This window comes from Vulpes lagopus, chromosome 20 (assembly GCF_018345385.1).
Source record: "Vulpes lagopus strain Blue_001 chromosome 20, ASM1834538v1, whole genome shotgun sequence".
Lineage (NCBI taxonomy): Eukaryota > Metazoa > Chordata > Mammalia > Carnivora > Canidae > Vulpes > Vulpes lagopus.
Window position 1 is genome coordinate 27,919,697 of NC_054843.1, and position 22,997 is coordinate 27,942,693.

Below are 22,997 nucleotides of genomic sequence, written 5' to 3' on the forward strand. Positions count from 1 at the left end.
AGCTGGTTCTTTCACTTCAGTGGCAAGAAGACAGAAAAGCAGAGGCAGGAGAGAAAGCTTTCTTTTAGAAAATGAGGTCCCATTTCAGTGTTGTCTTTTCATAACGGAAGGCTTTAGAAACAAAACTGAATGACTGATATTCACAAACACTAATGAATATTAAGAAGATTCACCCTAAACTTAAAGGTTGCCAAGACTAATAAAGAGAAAATGCTTCATGGCGGCTAAAATTTTTAAATTGTCGCATTCAATGCATATTAAAATGAAAGTTCCTGATACCTAGAACTAGTTACAATATCACCGGACTTCAATATCTGATACTTCGGTCCACAGCTAAAAGAAGTTGTGGCAAACATGGAGAAGATTCAAAAGAATTGCATAAACATGGGTTTGAAGTCACAAATTAAAGCTTTGAGGAAAAGGTTAAAAGAACTGTTATGATTCACTTTGAGGATGAGTAAACTAAAATGATCTTTATCATTTTTTCCCAACCTTTCTCAACCTGTGTTCCTCATCTAAACCACAGAATACAAAAAAAGTAATGTGACTCTTTTCTCAATTCTCCTATGGATGCTACATAAAAGAGTACTATTCTAGATAATTTTGAAGAGAACTGAATTCATTACCTACAAGAATGCCTTAGGGCACCAGAGCTCAATTCTCTCTCATAAAGGATGTTGATAATTGAATACACAGTAGAACATAATGTTGGCAAGATATCTGGAGCCTAGAAAACACATTTAAAAAGTAGGATATCTGTAGACAAGTTAAAGGGTGAATTTCCTACAGATAATTTACTTAGCATTTTACTTTTGAAAAGTCTATTGAGGAAAATTACCGCTTCCCCCTTCCAGGATTTTGGAGTTAGGATTACTCTCTTCTCACTAGAGTAGGATGAAGTACATAGTCTCTGAAGGCAGAGGTCTTGTCCCACCCTGAAATGTATACATTTTGTTCTTCCAAAGTAGAATTATTCAAATGTGTAAAGTGGAGAAGCCCTGAGGTTAGAAGGAGAAAGAACTAGGTAGATATGCTGATACAGTTGACGGGTGGTGGCCTAATATCTTCTCCCTGAGGAACTCGTCTCATGATTACTGGTGTCAGGGAAGGCAAGGAAAGAAACTGTACATTGACCAAGAGAACTCTGATGCTAAAAGCTTCTTGAGAAGAATAAAACTTTAGAGTGCTGCTTAAGTTCTTCAAAAATATCTTTTGTTACATCTCTAGTATTAATTTTTTAAAAGAAAATATCTATTGAATCTAGAATACTGCTTTAATAACACAGCTACCAATCCGAATATAAATAATTGTTCTTCAGAACTACAAAAATGTAGGGGCACCTGGGTAGCTTAATTAAGTGTCTACCTTTGGCTTGAGTCCTGATCCCAGGGTCTTGGGATGGAGCCCTGCATCAGGCTACTTGCTCAGTGGGGAGGCTGCTTCTCCCTCTCTCTTTGCCCCTCCCCCTGCTTGTGTTCTCTCTCTCTCTCACTTTCTCTCTCATTCAAATAAATAAATAAAATCTTTTAAAAAAAGAACTACAAATATGTAGAAGACTAACTAAATAAGCCAGAGAGTCAATGAAAATGGTGGTGTTTTACTATCTAAAAGCAAGCTGATTTCGGGGGGAATCCCGGGGTGGCTCAGCGATTTAGCACCTGCCTTCAGCCCAGGGCATGATCCTGGAGTTCTGGGATTGAGTCCCACGTCAGGGTCCCAGCATTGAGCCTGCTTCTCCCTCTGCCTGTGTCTCTGCCTCTTTCTCTCCCTCTGTGTCTCTCATGAGTAAATAAATTTTTAAAAATCTTAAAAAAAAAAAAAAAGCAACCTGATTTCCATGTTGATTTTTCTGGTGAATGCAAACATGGTATAAAATTCCAAATACTTTAAGTTTTATTAAATTCCAAGTAATTGAAGTCCTACTATATGTTGTTGCCCAAAGCAATATTTTATTCACTACTCTACAGTATCATGATTCTAGAATTGTCCACAAAGATCACTATTGAGTTGGGTTGTGCATTTAAAGTACAAATGACTTTTTCTAATGTTACTTTAAGGAGTATTTGGACAAGGCATCAGTCAAACTGTGGAAACAATCTGCTTTCTCTGGCAACTTATCATTAATGTAAAATGAGAGTCCATATTGATCTTAGCTTATGTAAGCAGTTCACATGAAATCCACGAAATTGCAAGTGAGCAAAAAAAGGGCAAACTTTGTCTTCTAGGAAACTGGGGCTTGAATATTTGAGTGCAAATATCTCTTTTATAATAAACAAATATATTGTTTACTCATGACAGTTTCAAATGTAATGAAGTCAAGGTTGGTACGATTAAAATAGCTCAGAGATTAATGAGTACGTGAATAAAACTTCTCTTGGCTTCTCCTAACTGCTGCCCTCTTTTCCTTTTACAGCTATTCAAGAGCAAGAAAATGAATCCATGCCTCTATCCTTAAACCCAGACATCTCCTTAAATAAGTCACAGTTAGACAACTGCCCAAGGGACTCTGGTTGTTATATCTCATCAGAAAATTCAGATAATGGCAAGGAAGATCTAGAGTCTGAAAATCTCTCTGATATGGTACAGAAGATTACTATTACAGAGCCAAGTGACTGAACACACATTCTCAACTTTATATGTACAACAGATGCATTCCATTTTAATTCTACTTGAGCTAAAAGATCAAATAGGAGAAAAAGAGAAGTATTTGCCGATACAACCTCAAGTTAAAATGATTTAATCTGAATGATTTTACATAAAAGTTAATTCTCTAACATTCCCTATCATTGTAAATAGTATATATATTTATTATTTTAAATGTTACATGTTAATATTTCATTTGCCTGTATTAGAAAAAGGTATAGTGTAAGTCTTTGGCATGTGTAGCATAAGCTTTATTCAGTTTTGCTTTCTAAGTGTGAAATGATGAATTCTGCAGGAAAAAAAACCTCCCTTTTTTCATACCTATCAGTTTTGCATTTGTGTCTGTTATTCAACAAATAGTAATAGCACATATGTCTATTTAACCAACTATCCAAGCAGCATTCACACTCATTTTTATACTTAATGGGAAAGTGTGAGTTAATATCAGAAACATTTTATCCTGATCCACAGTGGAGCTTTAGTAATTGTTTTTTGTTAGTTTCTTCACTGTTACCTGTTATAAAAGTATAGATAACAAGACATTTTCGATTCTCATTTAGTAAGATGAATTTTAGTAATTGTACAGATGTTTCATCTTTAATTGTAAATATTTTTAATTGTGAAATACCCTAATTTTAATAATAAAAAGAATTATGTGCATTTGTTATTTTCCAAACTAGTGGTACTTATAAGTATTTTTATACTAGAACTCTAGACAAAATATCTCTTGCCAGACACAGTTTTATAGTCAGCCTTCATATATATTTCATATGACTCCCAAATAAATTACCTCACCTCAGTCTGTCCCCTGAACCCCAGATTTGTGTTATCCAACTTCCTATATACTTCCATGTATTAGTCAGCTCAGGTTGCCATTATAAAATATAATAGACTGGGTGGCTTAAACAATTGAAATTTATTTTCTTAGAATTCGGAAGGCCAAAAGTCCAAGATCAGGTTGCAGCACGGTTGGATTCTAATGAGAGTTCTTCCTGGCTCACAGATAGCTGCCTTCTCACATGTCAGAGATAGCAAGCTTTCTGGTGTTTTTTCTTAGAAGGGCACTTACCCAATCATGAAGGCCCCATTCTCACAACCCCATCTAAACCTAATTATCTCCCCCCAAAAACATCTACAAATACCATCCATTGGGGGTTAGTGCTTCAACATACAAATTTGTGGGGAAAGGGTCCAATTCAGCCGATAGCACTCTAGAAGCTTCAAATCAACATACCCAAATATTTGATTTCTCTCTACAAATCTGTCTCTCCTTCTTTATTTCAAATAAAGCTCTCTCTCTTTAGTGACACCAAAACCCAACAGTTACCCAAAACAGGAAATCATTTCCTACTTAATTTCACATATACTCTTCTCATACAGATTCAATAGTAATCAAGTCCTACCTCTAGAAGTGCTTTGCCATTCATGGCTTTCTATCCATTCCTGTGGTTGCTGTCTCGCTTTGGAACCTCATGAGCTGATGTATGAAATAGTACAATAGCTTTCCAACTGACCCCTATTCTACCAGTGTTCTATCTTTTAATCCATCCTCCACACAGCCTCCAGAAAGATCTAACATGTAAATCAAATCATGTAATTCTAGCTTGAAATTTTTTTATAGCTCCTCACTATCTTTAGTAGAATCTTTAAACTTTCTTTGAGAATATATAAGGTTCTTATCAACCATTTTTTATCTACCCATGAGTCACATCTTTCCTCTTCCACTTCTCTCTCTATACTGTCCGGCCATAACAATCTACTTGCAATTCCACAAATTCACTACTTCCTTTGTGACTTTTCTTATGCTATTTATTTTCCTGGAGTGGCTCCTGCTATTTTCTACATCCAGGAGTCTCTCTCTGTTTTCTTTCTTAAGACTCATCACAAAGGTCACTTACTCTGTGAAACCTTCCAGGATTGCCTTTGGTGTTTTACTCTGGGTTCCATAGCAACCTGATCTCTGTTGGTTACAGCACTTATCATATTATACATTATCTGAAAAGCACTTGCCTTTCCATAAGACCATGATCTTGTCACAACAGATTATTTTGTTTAGCCTTTTAATTTCTGGTGCCTGTTATTATTATACCAGGTACAGAGTGGGCATTTAGGAAACATTTACTGGAGTGCATTGAATATAATAATTATTCCCATATAGCACATTTGATATTTATATTTAAATCAATGTACTTAGTCTATAGGTAAATACCTTCTAAAATACTCGATCTAAAAGTTTCTATAATAAATAAAACACAATACCTTAGGAAAAATCAAGAAATACAAAGTGTTATTTCAATGCTGGGAGACAGTATTACACAGTTAATCTCTAGTGTATTTTTCCAGATCCATGAGATTTAATCCCTACAGCACCCAGGTCAGGAGTAAATCACATACCTACTCCTATTCTTCCCTCTCCACAGAAGAAATAGTGTTTCAATTTCAAATTTCCAACATGCTGTTTCCATCATGGTCCCACTCCTGACTATGGCTACCACTCTCAAGAGATTATTCTAGGACCTCCTTGGACACAGCACAGCCACTAACCATAATTTTTAAACTTTAATCAACGGGCTGCCTCAGGGAGTTCTAGAGAGTACAGCTTCTTTATGAAGATACCAAGAAAGTGTAGGTTAGGAAGCACATAATTGTAAAATGATTGATTGTAAAATGGTGGAAATCGCTAGTGAAGTTTACTCAGCCACAACATCTATTCCTTCAAAATTAAGATCTGGTACCCAGTCAAGGGTTTAGGGAAATGCTTTTAAGTAGAAGTGCTGCAAAGGCCTTGAGGAGGTTGAAGAGGAGGAAGAAAAACCAGATTCCTACAAAGAGAGAAGGAGAGACAAGTGGAAACACCGAGGTTCAAGTTACCAGAAGGATGACCTCATCACATAATGCAGCACTGAAAAGGACACCTGTAGCAGAAGTATATATCACACTAAGAGTCCTACTGTCCTCACTTTACCTACTGGATCCCTGCTGCTCATTTTCCTTGGGTTTTTCTCTCAACCATGGAAGCTGGATAAAGAGGAATAAAAAGGCAAAACATAGTTCACCCATGGTTGTAAGGTAATTGAAAAACTTAGACCTTCTGCTGCTTTTGGCTAGGAGACAGACATGAGTCTGAGCCTTTAAGAGTGGATGGGAAGGTGGTTAGAAAGTTGACATTTTAATGGTTACCAGACATTGGCTTTGTGTTTCCTTATTTTTTTTTTTTTTTTAGGATTTTACTTATTTATTCATGAGAGATACAGAGAAAGAGGCAGAGACATAGGCAGAGGAAGAATCAGGCTCCCTGTGAGGAGCTTGATGTGGGACTCAATCCCAGGACCCCAGGGTCATGAACTGAACCAAAGGCAGATGCTCAACCCCTGAGCCACCCACAGGTGCCTCTGGCTTTGTGTTTCTATGTTGAAATATGGTGAGAGTCCTGGTCTCATATTTATTCACTCAGCAATTTTAATACATGGAACATATATGCTGCCCAAGACTATGCCAATAAAGATCCTTTCAATCATATAATCTGCATTAGAATCTTGCCATAGCCTCTCACTGGAATAAGCTGAATCTTTCAGTACAGAAAGGTAAAACTGTTCTGGGATGCCATGATTGTTCTGATCCCAGGAATACTATATATTCACAAATTCAAGTGTGTGCTCTAAGTATGAATGGTCAGAGAAATTTTAATCCAGATAAATGGATAATATCTTCACAATACTTTGACAAGAACAAAAACGAGATCATTTAAATTCTTCCCCCTCAATACTATTGCTAATATAAGCCACCAATATATCTTCATCTTGAAATTTTTTATCAGAAGCTTTTCTTTATCAATTAAATTTCCAAGATAATTAGTTAAGAAATAAAATAACTCTTAAAACTTCTAAAATGCTAGTCAGCTAAAAAATTATCAGACTTTAAACAACATCCAATTCACTGGGGTTAGTCAAGCACCTTGCAACTTCCTGAGTGAGGCCAAATTGATGACATGATGACATTTAATGTTGAGAAACTTCCGTTACAAGCCTAAGTTCTGAGAAAAATAGTATGAAGAAATTCTAGATACTCTCTGTCACACCACACATGCACAATCTTCCATCCCCCCACATCAAAAAAAAAACTGTATAATTAATCAGAATGCATGCTTCAAGTACTCCTTCATAAAGTGGTAAGTCATGTTAGAATTATGTAAAGGTTGAGTGAAAAATGAATAGGAGCTAAATATAGGTAAAAGAACAGCAGTTTCTAAATTTGACCAGGTTTCCTGGCTACAGAAATAAGATACAAATAACCCTTACTTTAGGCTACCTCCTATTCTACTACTGAATTCATCTGATCACACCCAGTGTTGAACCAGAGGTCCTGGTTTGAGGCCTATATGACTTTGGGTAAGTCACTGGTCCTCTGAACCTAGGTTTTTGGGGTTTGTTTTTCCCTCTATGAAATATAAATAAGTATAATACTAGCATTTCATGTTTCTGTGTTGGTTAAATAAGATAATGTATGCAAAACACTCAGGATGGTGCATGCAGTGTGCATAAAAACTGATATCTGAACATAAAATGAAAGCAGTGCACATGCTACCATAATACAGACATGGCCTTCTAGTGATTCGAAATTCTTCAGACACAGATTGTCTGAGGTCTAGGACAACAGCGTTGTCCAGCAGCGGTGAGAATCAGCTGATTTAATGGAACATCACAAAAAAAAAAAATCAAAAAAAGGAACGTCACAGAAAAACGACCATTTTGTCATGACATATTTCTTTGCCGAGTTCTGACAATTTAGGAAGAAGCTACGTTGTATTTAGCTTTGATTTTTCCCTCTTGGTACATAACAGGAATAATCGTTTTTTAAGACTGAATGACAATATATAAAAATAGTTCCCTATATTAATGAATTAAATAAAGTAAATAAAAGATTTAGGGTTATTACTCCTAATACTGTACCTTGGGCCTCCCAGGTCTTTATAATCTGGAGTCACAGTTGATTGTGCCATAGCCCACAAAGAAGCCCTTAGAAAGACACCCTAAATGTAGATTTTTATATATTTACAAAGCTTGTGGTCATTGAAGCAGATGATCTGCCATGAGAAAATCACAACGCATAGGAAAACAGGAGCCTTTTATTCCTCTCCCTTTCTTTCTTCATCATGCAAATTTCTCACATTTGAATTACCAACAGTCTGAGTATTAGTGTGTCTGCATGATGTATATTATGAATTAAGAAGCCATGATGGAAAAATCTTTAAAATGGCATTAGTGTGTTCAGAGATCTCTTTTGACCTTCTGGGGTCCCTGGTGGGTCTGAAGTGCAGAGCACTGTTCCCTCACAGGGAAGAGTGGAATCCTGATGCAGAAGGCTAACGGGATCATTTTCCTCTCTGAGTTTTTGGGAACCACGCCAAGTCAATGGGCAGGAATCATTCCATTTGCAGAGTAAAATGGGGTGAAAAGCACTTCTGGCACACTTTGTCCATATAAATTATACTTGTTTGCAATTCATCAACTCCTTCTCTACTTTAAATCCATATGTAATGTAAATGATCATCTTTCTCTGAAGCTCCATAATGATGCGCAGCTCCAAAATGTGATATAATCAGCTAAAAGAGAGCAGATGGAAGTTTTTTCCCCCAAAATGCATATTCATAAAAAAATAGAGAACTCAACAAAAGGAGATACATAAGTACTTGTACCCAGAGGGCTGCTGCATGGACTTAAGTACAAAAGTAAGTCAGTTTTCTGCAACTATTTCATTCTTGAAACCTTTACTCATTCATTCTTGCCACAATCATTGAAAATGCTCTGGGGAAAAAAAAAATGTGTCCTTCCATATAGCAACAAATATATTTCCCTTCAGATTTTTTTTCCTACACCTTAGAACCCATGATTCAGGAAATAGTGGTTAAATATTTTACTAGAGAAATATAATTACAAGGCAAACCATGTAAAAAAGCAAGACTTCACTGTCCCTTTAGCAACACAGACTACAGGCATTAAAATTCACACCGTGATACTAAAAAAAAAAAAAAAAAGCAAAAAGCTGTATAAAGGGAATAATGAACTGTCTAGTTAGCATTTAGCTATTTTTTTCTTTAAATATCTGATTCTTCAAAGGGTAAGGTGATTCATGTGTGCGTACTGGGCAAACAGCATTGCTACTAGAAATTTTGTTAATGGAAACAGCAGCAGGAGATACTGTGAAAGAAGGTAACCATAAAAGAAAATGTAAGACAGGAGTAAAAACAACATCAACAAAGGAATATAAGAAAATCTTTCATGAATTGCTGTGAATTTTGGTCATGTAATTAAAGAAATGGTATTTATACCAAAATTGGATGTTTCTGACCCTGCTTGTCTCCCTCGAGAATCATTCTCCACATATGAAGCCCTGATACACATTTAGAGAGGCTCACCTATATGGACTACATCCTTGATGTGTGCCCTCAGGTTCCTATTGGGCTCAATGAACGGGAAGACCCATCAGAAGACTGGAGGGAGACAAAGAAGAAGGTGGTCAGGGTATTTATTTGCTCCATGAGATCACCTTGTGTTGCCTGTCTTCCTTAATCAAAGTCACTAGTCACCTAAAAATGTCATTCTATACATGACTCTTCTTCCTTCAGATTCTGCTAATTGTTCCTTTCTCTTATCTCCAAAGGTTTAGATTTAATAACAGCTCTGTGGCTGTGAGCTTACTACTTACACAGCCTTTAGTGGTTCCCTTACCCTCCACCCTGCCCATATCTTTGCAATTAGTCCCTTTATAAATTAGTCTTCCTTGAATCATCCTAATTTGATTGTGCCATCTACTTCCTGTTGGTAGCCAGACTTGTGCACTGATCCACCATTGCTCATGACTTTCAGTTACTTAGGTCATGTTCTTGAGTCTAATGAGCACTGCTCTATGACTCCAGCATAACTATATTTACATAGTTTCAGGTCATTTCTATTTATTTCTTATCTCTTAGCCTCTATCCTTACAAAGTTTTGGGTAAAGCATTTCCACTAACATTACCAAAACTCATGTCCTTTACCTCTTTCAGTTCTTTATCCATCTGTTTCATGGGGCCTATCCACATATTTCTCCTTTTTCTAAGCAGCTAAGAATCCCTGCAATAGGGGTGACTGGCAGCATATAAATGCAGATTTTCATGGTACAGCTGGAGCCAACCTAACTGCATGGAACACATGTTCTATCCTTTATTAATAACCAAACTCACAGCCTACTTTACTATGAAACATAGGGCCATTTTTATTGGGACAATATACCTTCTATCAACATTAATATCCATCCATCAACTATGTGATAAAACAGAATAAAGCAAGTGCATAATTTAGCTGCTTGCTACTTAGAAATACCTGACATTAGTAGCATTTGTTTTTTTTTTTTTTTAATAAATGTGATGGCACATAGATATTGGAATTTTACTAGCAACTTTTCCTTGCTAAAATTCTTTAATTCTAAGTTATATTTCATCTACAATATCACTCACTAATATGGGTATATCATACACAAAGCCTTAGGCCTCTTAATCTCAAAAGAAGTTATTGTAAAATATGGATGCCCAGATAATTTGCATGATTAATGAAAATATGTTTTAGAATATTAAACATTTAAGATGTTAGCATTTAGTAGGCTTTCTGACAGAAGTTAAAAGACTATTAGAATGACTGATGAATTGCTACAGTACATTAGCCTTCAGAACAGGGAATGTGCTAGAGGACATTTATGTAACTTCTTAGTGTTCCTGTTTTTTTTTTTTTTTTTCCTTTTTTTTCTCTTTCCAACTAAGCTGTCCTTTTGTGACCTTGGATCAGTTGTAAATGACCAGGCAGAGGACTTTGCAAAGTTTTGAGAAACTTGAAAATTACATGGAAGGCCACTGACAGAGGTACAAAGAAAGCAATTGTATCAGCCAAGGATTTATACCTAACAGCTGGCACATAGTAGGAGGGGAATAAAAATGTGTCAAAGAGAAACATCTTTCATGGTTTAAATGTTTTACCACAACACAGTGGAAAAAAATGAAACAGAAAATTCTTCCCTGTTTAGTGACAAGGTAATTGACAGTTTAGTTGTTTATAACCAGGGAATGTAAACACACTTACATTTGTTAGGATGTAAACACACTTACATTTACATTTACACACTTATATTTGTTAGGATGTCCACTTGTTAGGAGATGTGTTTCAAAATGAAGCTCCACCTACTGATAATCTTTTTGGAGTCTTTTGTTTTTGATTGCTGCAGAGTTATCAGAACCTATTTGGTCATTTATTTCCTCCTCTTGTTATCCTTAAAGATGAAATATACCAGAAAGGACTGTCATAGAGGTGTTTATATCCCCTCTGGGTAAAGAGTGAAATGCCATTGGAAAGGTAGGACCACAAGAAATATCAAAATAAATTCTTAAGGTAGGAGCAATAAGCTGCTTAATGGCCTTGCTTTGGGAGAGACAATTAACATTACTTTAATTTATGTGAAGTATTATCATGAAGTTATGAGCTCCCTCTCTGAGCCCTACTTGCCAAAGCCTGCTTCTTTAGGTAGCATTTCCTTTATAGCATTACTTAGTTTATAGTTCTCCAGCACTCACTAATTATATGGCACCCTCATTCCTGTGTCAGTGAGCATAGAGAAAAATGTACTGTTATACATCATCTAGAATTCTACTACTTTGTCAATAATACAAAAGTGGGCAGTGCAGAAATGTTGTAAGTTGAATAATTGCCCCTGAAAGACATAAGATAGTCATTCAATGGAACCACATAAATGTTACCTTATTTGGGAAAAAGGTCTTTGCAGATGTGATTAAGTTAAGGATCTTGAGATAGGGAGATTCTCCTGAATTATCTTGCTGGGCCCTAAATATAATTACAAGTGTCCTTATAACAGAGAGAAAGAGATTTCTTTCACAATGAAGAGAAGGCAATATGAAGACAGAGCAAAGAGATCTGAAGATGCTGGCTTTGATGATTTGAGTGATGTGGCCATAAACCAAAGAATGCTGACAGCTTCCAGAAACTAGAAGAAGCAAAGAATGGATTCTTTTCTACAGCCTCTAGAGGAAGTGTGGTCCTGTAGACATGCTTTGAATTTTGCTCCATTGATAACTGATTCTGAGCTTCTGACTCCCAGAAGTAGGAGAAAATAAAATTCTTTTGTTTGAACCCACCAAGTTTATGATAATTTGTAATAGCAGCCACAGGAAACTCATACAGTAAGTAAACCAATCCCAGTCTTAAAAAAAAGGATAGTGACCCCTATTCGTGGCCATTATTTGCAGACCATGGAAAAAAATTATATTATTTACAACCAGTTTAATACAAAAAATTTAACATGAAACGTCTGTATATTGTTCTTTACTTATACATGTGTTATGTGAATATATTCAAGTAACTTTTTTTTAAACAGGAAGAAATCCCTTTCAATAAAATAATGAGTTTATAAATACGACAGTTTAATACAAAATATTTTTATCCTTCAGATGTTTTAAAATTTCACTTAATAAGAATATGCTTTTTTTATCCCCTTCTGTAACATAGCTGTTATAAGCTAAAGGATAATGTAAGTTTAAAACATTCTTATAAAATAAAAACACTCTTATTTTGTCCTTATTAAGAGTCTTCTTTGAGACTTGGAAATATTGTTTTGCTGACAGAAAAATGATATTTTTATCATGACTTATTTATTCCTTTATTCTTTCATCAAATATTTATTGAACATGTTCTAGGTGCCTGGAAACTATAGTAGGCTCTGGGAATAGCAAGTTGAATGGCAATAGCACCTGTTCTCAAGGAGGTAAGAGTTCAGTGTGCTCCTTTGACAAATGTGTAAATAAATAAATTCCTATGAAATGTGAAATGCTAAAGTAGGATCTAAGCATGAGATGTGGAAGCAAGATTTAAAAATAAATCGTTCATCTTAGAACCAGATGATTCTAGCAGCAGCTAGCTCTTTCTGCCCGTGGCTCCTATCCCCATGCTTTAATAAAACCACCTTTTTGCACCAAAAAAAAAAAAAAGAAAGAAAGAAAGAAAGAAACAGATGATTCTATGAGCTTGAGAAGAGTTCAATTGTGTTTTGATATTTACAACAGAAAAAAAAAAGTTGAACAATACATTGGAAAAGTTTCTTATTTCTTATTTGGGACACTTCTAGCCAAAATTGTATTCGAGGTTATAGTAGACAAGACTCAAAACCTTCAGATTCTTGATAACAGAATTAGCAAATTATAGTTGTTTTCTCCTGGTTTCAAAAACAACTACTTGTACAATAAAGGTTGCTTAATTAAAACTTATCCAACTGAAACGCCCATTTATCTGAAACAAATGTTTGTGCTATAGACATCAACCAACTCTTCCCATGAGTAGCTAACAATAAGCAACAGAATGATGCTCAATGAATATCAATTAAAACAAATTGCTCCCAATAAACTCTTTCCTAAAAAAAATACATTCCTGCATGGACATTTATTCATATGCATGCACATATGCATACACACACATACACACATGCACACGCACAGCTTTGCTATTGTAACTTTTCTTCTTTAAAGTTAATTAGCATAAACTTATCTTAAAGATTGAAGCTTCATTTTGTCATTGAGCCCAGTGTTAGTCTCTGATAAGGCATGAGTTTCAAGTGGGATAAGCTACATGATGGGGGATGTCCAGAGAGCTTAGAATAATGGCCTAGTATAAAATAAAAATGCAGACCCCCATGTTCATATTTATTAAGACTCTTAAGACAGCGATAGCAGAGCATTAACACAAATATGGAGCCCTCTGAGAGCAGAGCCCTGTGCAATAACACAGGCTGAATGCCCATAAAACCGGCCCTGGTTTCATGTATCTCTTATCAATTGTCCCTACTTGGATTGTCCCCAGGACCACACTATAGATTATGAAAATGAAAATAACCTGCCTAAAAGTCACATTATGGTCATATACTCTTTGCAGAGGCCTATATAAACTATAAAGGCATTGTTGGGAACCCATTAAAATTCCATTATGATCAAAATTTCTCATGCTTACTTGATTTTGCTTCTTTCTGCTTTATACAGATTTACATAACCTATGAAGCAGAAAAAAAAATGTTATGTGTTCACCAAACTATGTCTATTAGCCTCCTGGGTATGATATCAACCCTCTTGCATTTGGTTAAGTCCATGTGACCAGTTCTGGCCAAAGTTAGGACCGGGCCCATAAGATCTCCATTGGGGTTCATGTTCTCACTTCACTAAGTTTTCCTTATTCTTTCCTAAACTTTCCTATCCCTCTATCTGTATAGCAGGAAACAATGAACACTGAACTATGGAGCCCACTATAGAAAAAGGCTGAATCCCTGAGTCATTTTTGGAGGAGAGCCATTTAGGAATGCTGCATGACCCAGATTAGAGTGCCACACAAAATTAAATTTTATTGTCTTAAGCCACTTTTATTACCCTAATACTCTATGTTTGATAGTATGATAGTCTGAGGCAGGGAGCATAGGACTCAGAGCAGTATCTAGCTCATTGAGCGATTCTGATACACCTTTTGAGAGACATAACTAAAGTCATCTTTTCAGTGAACTATAAAATCAATGTGCTAGTCAATAGCTATGATATTCTCTCATGGAGTTGTTTACATTCTCATAATGTAATCTATAATTTTCTTTATTTTTTTTTGGAATTTTTAATTTTCAAAGCACCTTTACCTATGTATTTTTAGAGGATTCTGGCACATTGTAAAGACATCAAAATTTATAGCAGTGAATTATTAGGGATACAATAACCAATAGCAACAATGACATTTTGCCAAACATCCCTTCACATCTCACAAATTGTCACCTGTCAGCTTATAGGGTTTACAGATTTCAAAAATTCACATTACCCAAAAGAGTATTTGATAGAAACCCTAGAATCTGGGCTGAGTCTAAGCATCAGGGAACACTGTTCTTAGGAAACTCAGCCGGGTGTTATAGGGAGGGACAAAGGGAGGTGGCCAGAGTGCTTAGAATAATGGCAAGTGTTCTTTTCCCTTTGGCTGCAGAATGTTAGCATTTATGGGAAAAAGTCGATCAAGTACTTACTGGATCTGCTTAATCAAGCATAATTGTCACCATGTGACTGGCAGTTATTGGAAGCTCCTGTGTAAGACAGTGCCAGAAACATTATGCAAAGAACTACCTATATTTTAGATAGTAAAAGACAAAACTTCTCCTCAATACAGGAAATCAACATGATGCGATTTAAAAGCATGAATTTTTGGAATGGGAATCTGACTTCGTTTTCAGCATTTACTTGCTTCAAGTTCTTAAGCATTTAAGCTCTAGTTTATTGCAGCGTAAAAGAAATGTTAATGCCTACATTGCAGAGCTGTAGCTTAAATAAGCTTAAACAAGTAAGGCACCTAGCATGACTTCTGCAACATCTTATCTCTGTCAGGTCCATTGTTTGTATTAGTGGTACTATTTTTAATAATAATATTTTAAGGGGTAGTTTGGTGGCTGTGTTGGTTAAGCATCTGAATCTTGATCAAGCCCCAGGTCCAGCTCCATGCTCAGCAGGGGGTCTGCTTGAGATTTTCTTTCTCCCTCTGCCCCTCCCCCTGCTTGTATATGCTCTCTCTCTCTCTCTCTCTCTCTCTCTCTCTCTCTCTCTCACACACACACACACACACACACACAATGTGATTTAAAGATTTCTTTAAAAAGAATAATAATAATACTTTAAGAATTAAGAATGAAGAAGCACTCTCAGGCATTTTCAAATTTATACCATAAAGAACCTTACCAAACATCCTTCCTGCCCTCTCTCAAACTTAGAAATTATTTTTCCCCTAGGGGCACCTGGGTGGCTTGGTTGGGCATCTGCCTTTGGCTTGGGTCCTGATCCCAGGGTCCTGGATCAAGCCCCACATCAGGCACCCTGCTCAGTGGGGAGTCCATTTCTCCCTTTCCCTTTGGCCCTTCCCCTGCTAGGCTCTTGCTCACTCTCTCTGTATCTCAAATGAATAAATAAAAAAATATTTTAAAAAATTATTTTTCCCCAATTTTTTTCAAGACACACAGTGTAAATCATTTATAATCACCCACTTTTCCACACAGCCAGACATATACTCATATTTCAAACAATTCTTTCAATTGTCCAAACACTCATAAGTTGTAGGAAATAATAATTCATTAAATATTTATGAAAGGGATCCCTGGGTGGCGCAGCGGTTTGGCGCCTGCCTTTGGCCCAGGGCGCGATCCTGGAGACCCGGGATCGAGTCCCACATCGGGCTCCCGGCGCATGGAGCCTGCTTCTCCCTCCGCCTGTGTCTCTGCCTCTCTCTTTCTCTCTGTATGACTATCATAAATAAATAAAGATTAAAAAAAAATAAATAAATAAACTCCTTTTAAAAAAAAAATAAATAAATATTTATGAAATATTGAACTATCATATTCACACCAAGGGAGTTTAATGAGAGAAATTACATTATTATCCTGAATCTTAAAAAGGACTCTAGGGACTCTAAGTTATATAGATTTTCCTAGTGTGTCCTTTTTATAAATGTTTTATTTACTATTCTTTAAGAAGTCTAACATAGTTTTCCTCTGAACAATGCCCCAAAATTCTTCAAAATCTAGGCAAAATATGTAAATTTAAGGATTCTTTACAAGTGCATTTCTGAGATATGAGTCAGACATCACATAAATTTCTATTAACAAAATTCTTTTTTCAATAATTAGAAAGTTGGGATCCCTGGGTGGCGCAGCAGTTTAGCGCCTGCCTTTGGCCCAGGGCGCGATCCTGGAGACCCGGGATCGAATCCCACGTTGGGCTCCCGGTGCATGGAGCCTGCTTCTCCCTCTGCCTCTCTCTCTCTCTCTCTCTCTCTCTCTCTCTGTGACTATCATAAATTTAAAAATAATAATAATAATAATAATAATTAGAAAGTTGTCTCAAATTTTAATGTGTACTGCACGTTGATAAAGAAAAATATCAGTTATCCAATAAATCATTATTTTAGATTAATTAAAGGCATTTTAAATTTTGAAATACCCAATGCCTACAAAAGATCCCAGACTAAACACTATGGTATCTAAGAGACCTAAATATATCTTTTGACATAGAGGAAACAGAATAACAAAATTTAGACTAGTTAAATTCTTTAATTAAAAAAAAATAGCTATTTCTGCATGAAGGTTGTTTCATGAATTAGGAATTTAAATAAGTAGACTAATATTTGTTGATTTTATTGTGAGCTTACAATGGCAATGTGTGTCTTGCCCTGCCTATAGGATTCCAGCAAATATTAATTGAATAATTTTTAGATAAGTAAAACTCCATTAGACACTTAGAATACAGGATCATAAGATACATGGTGTTTTCTCTCAACCAGTTTGCAATCTAGCTAAAGAGGTAGGACAAATACTACAGCAACACATTCCTGTAAGAAAAGTAATAGCTGTAGAGTTCAAAGAGGAAAGACATCCCTAAATGTTGTAATGAGATATTTGCCCTCTTGAGACATTCTGGTCCTCAATTTATAGTTTTTGGGGGCAGATATGGAGCCAGACAGATAGCTACCTTATAACCATACACTATGTAACCTATTTTTGAAGTAGCAACTACTTATTTGTATACAATATGATAATAAGATTTATGACTGGTATTGTCAATTAAAAACCAAATAACCACTAATCACTCCAGAGTGAATTTCAGTTTCCCACAATAGAACAAATTGTTCATTTCTACATTCCTTTTTCATTGAGTCTTATGGAAAATTATTTACATTTCAGTGATGAAAAGGAAATCTTTACGCTATATAACTTTTCCATATACACACACAAAATCACATCAAATAACACATTAAATGTTTAGTTCTGGGTCTAAATGTTAAGTGGTAGATGCTAGGGATACTTAGAACTGATATTTAGAACTCTCAGAACTACAAGGACTTATCATTTGTCTGGGAGTCAATGATACAAAACTACAAAGGAGGTATATACTAAAGGCTGAGTCTACTGGACATAGGTGTTTCAGTGGTTATAGTCCCCAAACCAAAAGGAGCCATTTCCATCCTAACCCCAAATCCATGAATGTGAGGATGATGCTGAAATGGTCTTTTATTTCAAATTCCCCAAATTTCCATTATCTGCAATAATACAAGACAGGGAGTTGGTGACATCCAGGGAGAAAGGATATAGTAGTCATTTGAGTGTCATAAATAACTATTTTTATGAAATTATATACTAAATACTTGGATGCTAATGGTTAACTCCTTAAGCAGACAGACTCTTGTCTTCATGGAATCATAGATGTCAGACATGGAAGGGAACTGAAGAGAGTCTATTCCAATGCCACTATATTGTAGAAGAGATTGGAGGCCTAGAGGAATAGAGATCTATCCATGGTCACACCTATTCACTAATAAGAAGAGTTCAGATTTGCAATGAGATCTCCTGGAATTAAGCCCATGTCTCTGTCTTTCATACCAACCTGCTTCACCATGGGTGGAACACAGGGCACTAAGCAAAGTTGAATATTTAACACAATATGCTGACTAAAAGCTATGTCTTATCAAGAAAAAGTAATTTCTCTTACGCATACAAATCCTCTGAAATCTATGGTTTACATACATATGTTATACAATAATATATTATCCCTAACTAGGAAAAAAGTAGAACCACTAATCTAGATATCTTTGACCCAACATAACAACAAAATAGAAAATATCAGCAATATAATGTATGCCTTGTAGAATTCTGGTAAGAATCCATGAGAATGCTAACCCAGAATAAGAGAATTATAAACCAAAGGAGGCTTTACAAATCTTTCCCACAGCTGCATGTAAAATACAAAATCTATGCTAGTAAACTCTGAGAAAAGTCATACCTCCTATAAGAGTCTTGAACAACATCAGAACCTTATGAAATACATTTTGATTACCAAAGTGAAAATGAATCACAATTACTAGCAAAGAGTTGTGCTATAGTTTTACTCAAACCAATAACAATCGTTTGAAAAGAGGTGAAACATCAAGAAGAAAAATATAGTCTATGTTCCGCATTTTGATTAGGCTCCTGGATCTCCACATTTAAGACTTATACTTGTCCCAGGACTCATCATCATCTGATGATAATTACAAAGGTATGGTAATAGAGGGCCTTAAATCAAGCATGCATGGTAGATGTGCTGTCACCGCAAGAACCATCTCATTGCAAGCTGGCAGGGAAGTTAGTTGCGCTTGCCTTTGACTGGCAGAGAAGGCCTCCTGCCTGGCACAGAAACCAACTCTGCCTTAAATCTTCCTGAGATATGCCCTGTTAGAGTAATTTGGCTAATTTAAAATGCCCATCTTTGGAGAAATCTTTCATAACATTTGTTCCATTTGCAGACTGCTGAGGAAGATTTCTAGGGCTACAGTGTTGCCTGCCTGCTTACAAAGCCCCTGCTCATCAACAGTCCCATCCAAAGAGTCCACTCAGACAAGGGGACCATTCAAGATCTGCCAGCCATCCATTCTTGACGAAAGTTATATGTGAGCAAAGTTTCTTTATAAAAGAAAAAATTATATATTTTATTTATTTATTTGAGAGAGTATGAGTAAGGGGGAGGGCCAAAGGGAGAGAGAAACAGACTCCCCCCTGAGCAGGAAGCCCCACTTGGGGCTGGATCCAGGACTCTGAGATCACAAGCTGAGCCAAAGGCAGCTACTTAACTAGCTGAGCCATCCAGATGCCCTGTGAGCAAATTATCTTGAATGGTATGAAACCTCCTATAAAGTAAACAATATAGATTGGGGATTCCTAGGCCACCTTTGAAAATTCTAGTTATCTAAAGAAGTTTTGTGAAATTGGGAGACTCTCAAAGGAAAATTTGCCAGCAATCTCTACTTTTAAAAATAAAATTATGTCAAAGTCAGTTGGGAAGAATAAACAGAGGGAGAAAAAAGAATCAAAGTACAAATTCTCTCACAATTCAGAAAGAAACCATAGTTGAGGCACTGTGTATTGTTTCATGGAAAGTGGTTTTTAATAAGATCATAATAAATATGGTGCTGTTTTTCAATATTCTTATTTCATAGTCATTTCACCTTTGAAATCACAAAGCATATTTTCTTAATCTTTAAAGCACTAATCTGCTAATAGAAAATGAACAAATCTTCAACTCTAGCCTGAAATGAGAGATTATCCTTCACACTAGGTCTACCCAAATAAAATTCTACCAAAGTACATCAATGAACTCAACAAAACAAGCTGAAAGCACTGGTCGGAAAAAGAAATCAGTCTCTGAGGAGGCAAATCATTTTTGTTTTGTTCTTCCTGTTCTAGCCCAGTTCAGCATCAATTGGCCTCCAGTTCCTCCTTTTTCTGTGTCTCTGAGTCCCTTCTCTAATCCTGGTCTCATCATGCTCCATGGGTCTCACCAATCCTTCTATATCCATTAACTCATTCTTGCTTCACCTCTTTACTTCTTTCCCTGAACACTACTTGGTTGGTTTCAAGCCTGCCTTTCTTCATGTGGGTTATTGCTTCAAAGTCTCCTCAACACCCAAAACTAGCAGCTATAAACTTTTACAAACACAAATATTTCAAGTAGAACAATCAATCCAGGGGCTCCCAAAACATAGATAAGATATCTTTGGGATCTGATATCATGCCAGATGTATATTTCCTCAAAGCTCATTTCTAAAGGATCTAAAATATGCCTTGCTGAGTGCTCTCTATTATATGTCCTGGGATGAGCTCATCTATTTAAAAGTACACCCCAGCTCAGCAACGCTATCCTTCAAATTTATTTGTAAGTCAATCCCTTGGAATTGTAAATGTCTTTTCTAATGGAAACTATCTTACACAAAATGGTTGAAGTTATCAACCAATTCCAAATATCTATCTAGTCCACAAAGTATATGAAGAATAGTACTGATGAAAAAATATTGGAGGCCCACTTGGTTAGAGCTGGAAGGCAGCATGGAGATGATACAACACAACTCTTTTGTATCATAGGTGAGAAAACTGAGATTAAAAGGCTAACTTTTCATCCTCATATAGCATCCTCTTCTTTATTATAAAACCTAGGTATTATCTAAATTAATCCACACGACAATCTTGAAATATTGGTATTATTATCCATATGAGAGAAATGAGGCTGAAAGAGCCAAGTAATTTTGCTAAGGTCATGCAGCTAGCACCAGTAAAGCGATAGAGCTGGGATTTCATCTGAGTTTTCTCAGATTTTACATATGTTCCAGCCACTGTCCCTCACAAAGCCACAGCCATAGAGTTTAATTGAGAATCTGTATAGAGGTACTATTTATCTATGTAGTGTTGGACCCTGGCTCACGGGTGCCAACGTGTCCTGGTGGACGCCCCAGAGACTCAGACCCCAGACAGGCAGATGCAATTAGCAAGAGGGTTTATTGAACGTTTGCGCAAACGGGCTCTCCACCTCCGAGGAGGAAGAGACCCCCAATTAGCAATTACATGTATCTTTTAAAGGCAAAAAAACCGCTTAAAGACAAAAGAACCGTGGGAGTCGCATAGCATTCAGGTTATTGATTTCTCAGAAGGTCAACATGAACCTATTCAGGGACATTTCAATCAGGGCGTGGGGGGAAATGGTTTTCTTATCACAAACAGAATGCTTTTTGTTGCTAAAATTACAGGAAGGCACCTGGATGGGCTGCCTCTGGATTAGGGCTGGTCCTACTTATAGGGGGGTTTCTTCAGTAGGATCCCATTTCTTTCCCATACAATGGAAGAAAAGTCACCTTTCTTATCCCTAAATACAAGCCACTAGGGATGGCCCTATGGTCTAGAATAGAGACCAAAGGAAAATTTTGTGAATATGAGTAAAGTAATTAAAATGATCCCTGGGACAAAGCAACTTTTTTGACTCTATATTGTATTCCAACTATAGCCTATATTATCTCACCTTTTGTTCCTAGCCCAGTTTCTTCAGCCTAAACTGGTTTTCTCTTTTTTACCTCCCATTTATGTCACAACATGCTGCAATTAAGATTCTGTCTCACCATTCCATTGCAATTGCTCTAAAAAAGATCACAATGTCCTCTTAGTAGATCAGTCAAATCAGTAGTTTTCAAACCATTTTCCCAGCTATGTAGCAATATTCACTAACTTCTGACTATTCTCTTCCTAAAACTCCTTTCTTTTTTGTTTTTTATAAGTTCCATCCACTTTTTTGTGTTTTGTAAGTTCCATCCATCTCTGAACCAGTCTTTATCTGACTCATTCATAAGTTCCTTGTTCTCTTCCTGATCTTAAATGCTTGTGTTTTCTAGAACCTGACCATTGAACCTTTCTCTAATAACCAGTGTGTTTCAACTTTGCCTGAATATTAGAAACTAAACATAAGGATTTTTTTAAATTCTCATAGAAAATATTTCTGAACAGCAAAGTAAAGACATCCATATATCCACTCCTCCATAAAAGCAATGAGAATACTAGAAAAAAAAATGGTCAAAATAAACTTTTTCAGAACTCTGGAAATTAATCAAAGTTTGCAAAAATATTGGAAGCATTTATTCAAGAAAAATAGCTGAACCTTGGTAAAAACAAAGTTTTGTGGCATTTTGACTTGTTCTATACCCAACTCCAAACATCCAATTTCTGTGGTAACCTTCAAACCAAAAGCTACATAATTACATTAACTGTGAAAACCAGCAACTTGGGGGCCACTGGAAGGAACAGAATTGATTTGGTTACCCCCAAAATTCCATCCCTGGAGAATTGTTACTATTTCCTGTCTTGAATTTCCATTCCCAGGACTTATTTTTATTTAAACTAAGTGACTACTGAATCAAACTTGACTCAGCTCACTCAGTGTAAATAGCCATGTCCCTAAGGTATTTGCCAAAAGAAAATCAATACCAATTGTTTAGTAATGCAGCTGCCTAAGGTGGCAATACCAACTGGGTTAAGTAAGAAATTTGCTAAAGTATTGTAAAGGAAAAGCCAGAGAATGAAATTTTTATGTGGGATGTTGAAAATATCCAGGGTATTCTTGGAAATCTAAAAGGCCATATGCATGTGCAGGAATGTGCACATGCTCATGAAAGACACTGAGAAGGCTCTAATCTTCCACCTGGTGATGATTTTGAGTCTCTGCACAAGCAAGAAGTGGTTAAGTTACTGTTTTAAACTGTCTACTGGAGTATTAAACTATTCCTCCCAAACACACACAAACCGCTCAACAAAGTGAGAGAGAGTTCTTGGTTCAATGCATTCAAGGAAATCTATGTCCAATCATTAGCTCACCACTAAACTAATTGAAAAAAGATGCTAAGTTGTATAAAGAAGAAGAAGAAGAAGAAGAAGAAGAAGAAGAAGAAGAAGAAGAAAGAAGAAGAAGAAGA

General features: G+C 36.2%; 1 protein-coding gene across 3 annotated transcripts in view; it reads left to right on the forward strand.

The window, feature by feature from the left end:
- SAMSN1 (SAM domain, SH3 domain and nuclear localization signals 1) overlaps nt 1-3,297 on the forward strand; it is a 110,089-nt gene extending 106,792 nt beyond the window's left edge. For all 3 annotated transcript variants that reach the window (XM_041734718.1, XM_041734717.1, XM_041734719.1), the window contains one exon: nt 2,414-3,297. In XM_041734718.1, coding sequence (XP_041590652.1) covers nt 2,414-2,616 — 203 coding nt within the window. In that variant the 3' untranslated portion in view covers nt 2,617-3,297. The remainder of the gene's footprint in view (nt 1-2,413) is intronic.
- Nucleotides 3,298-22,997: the final 19,700 nt, after the last annotated feature.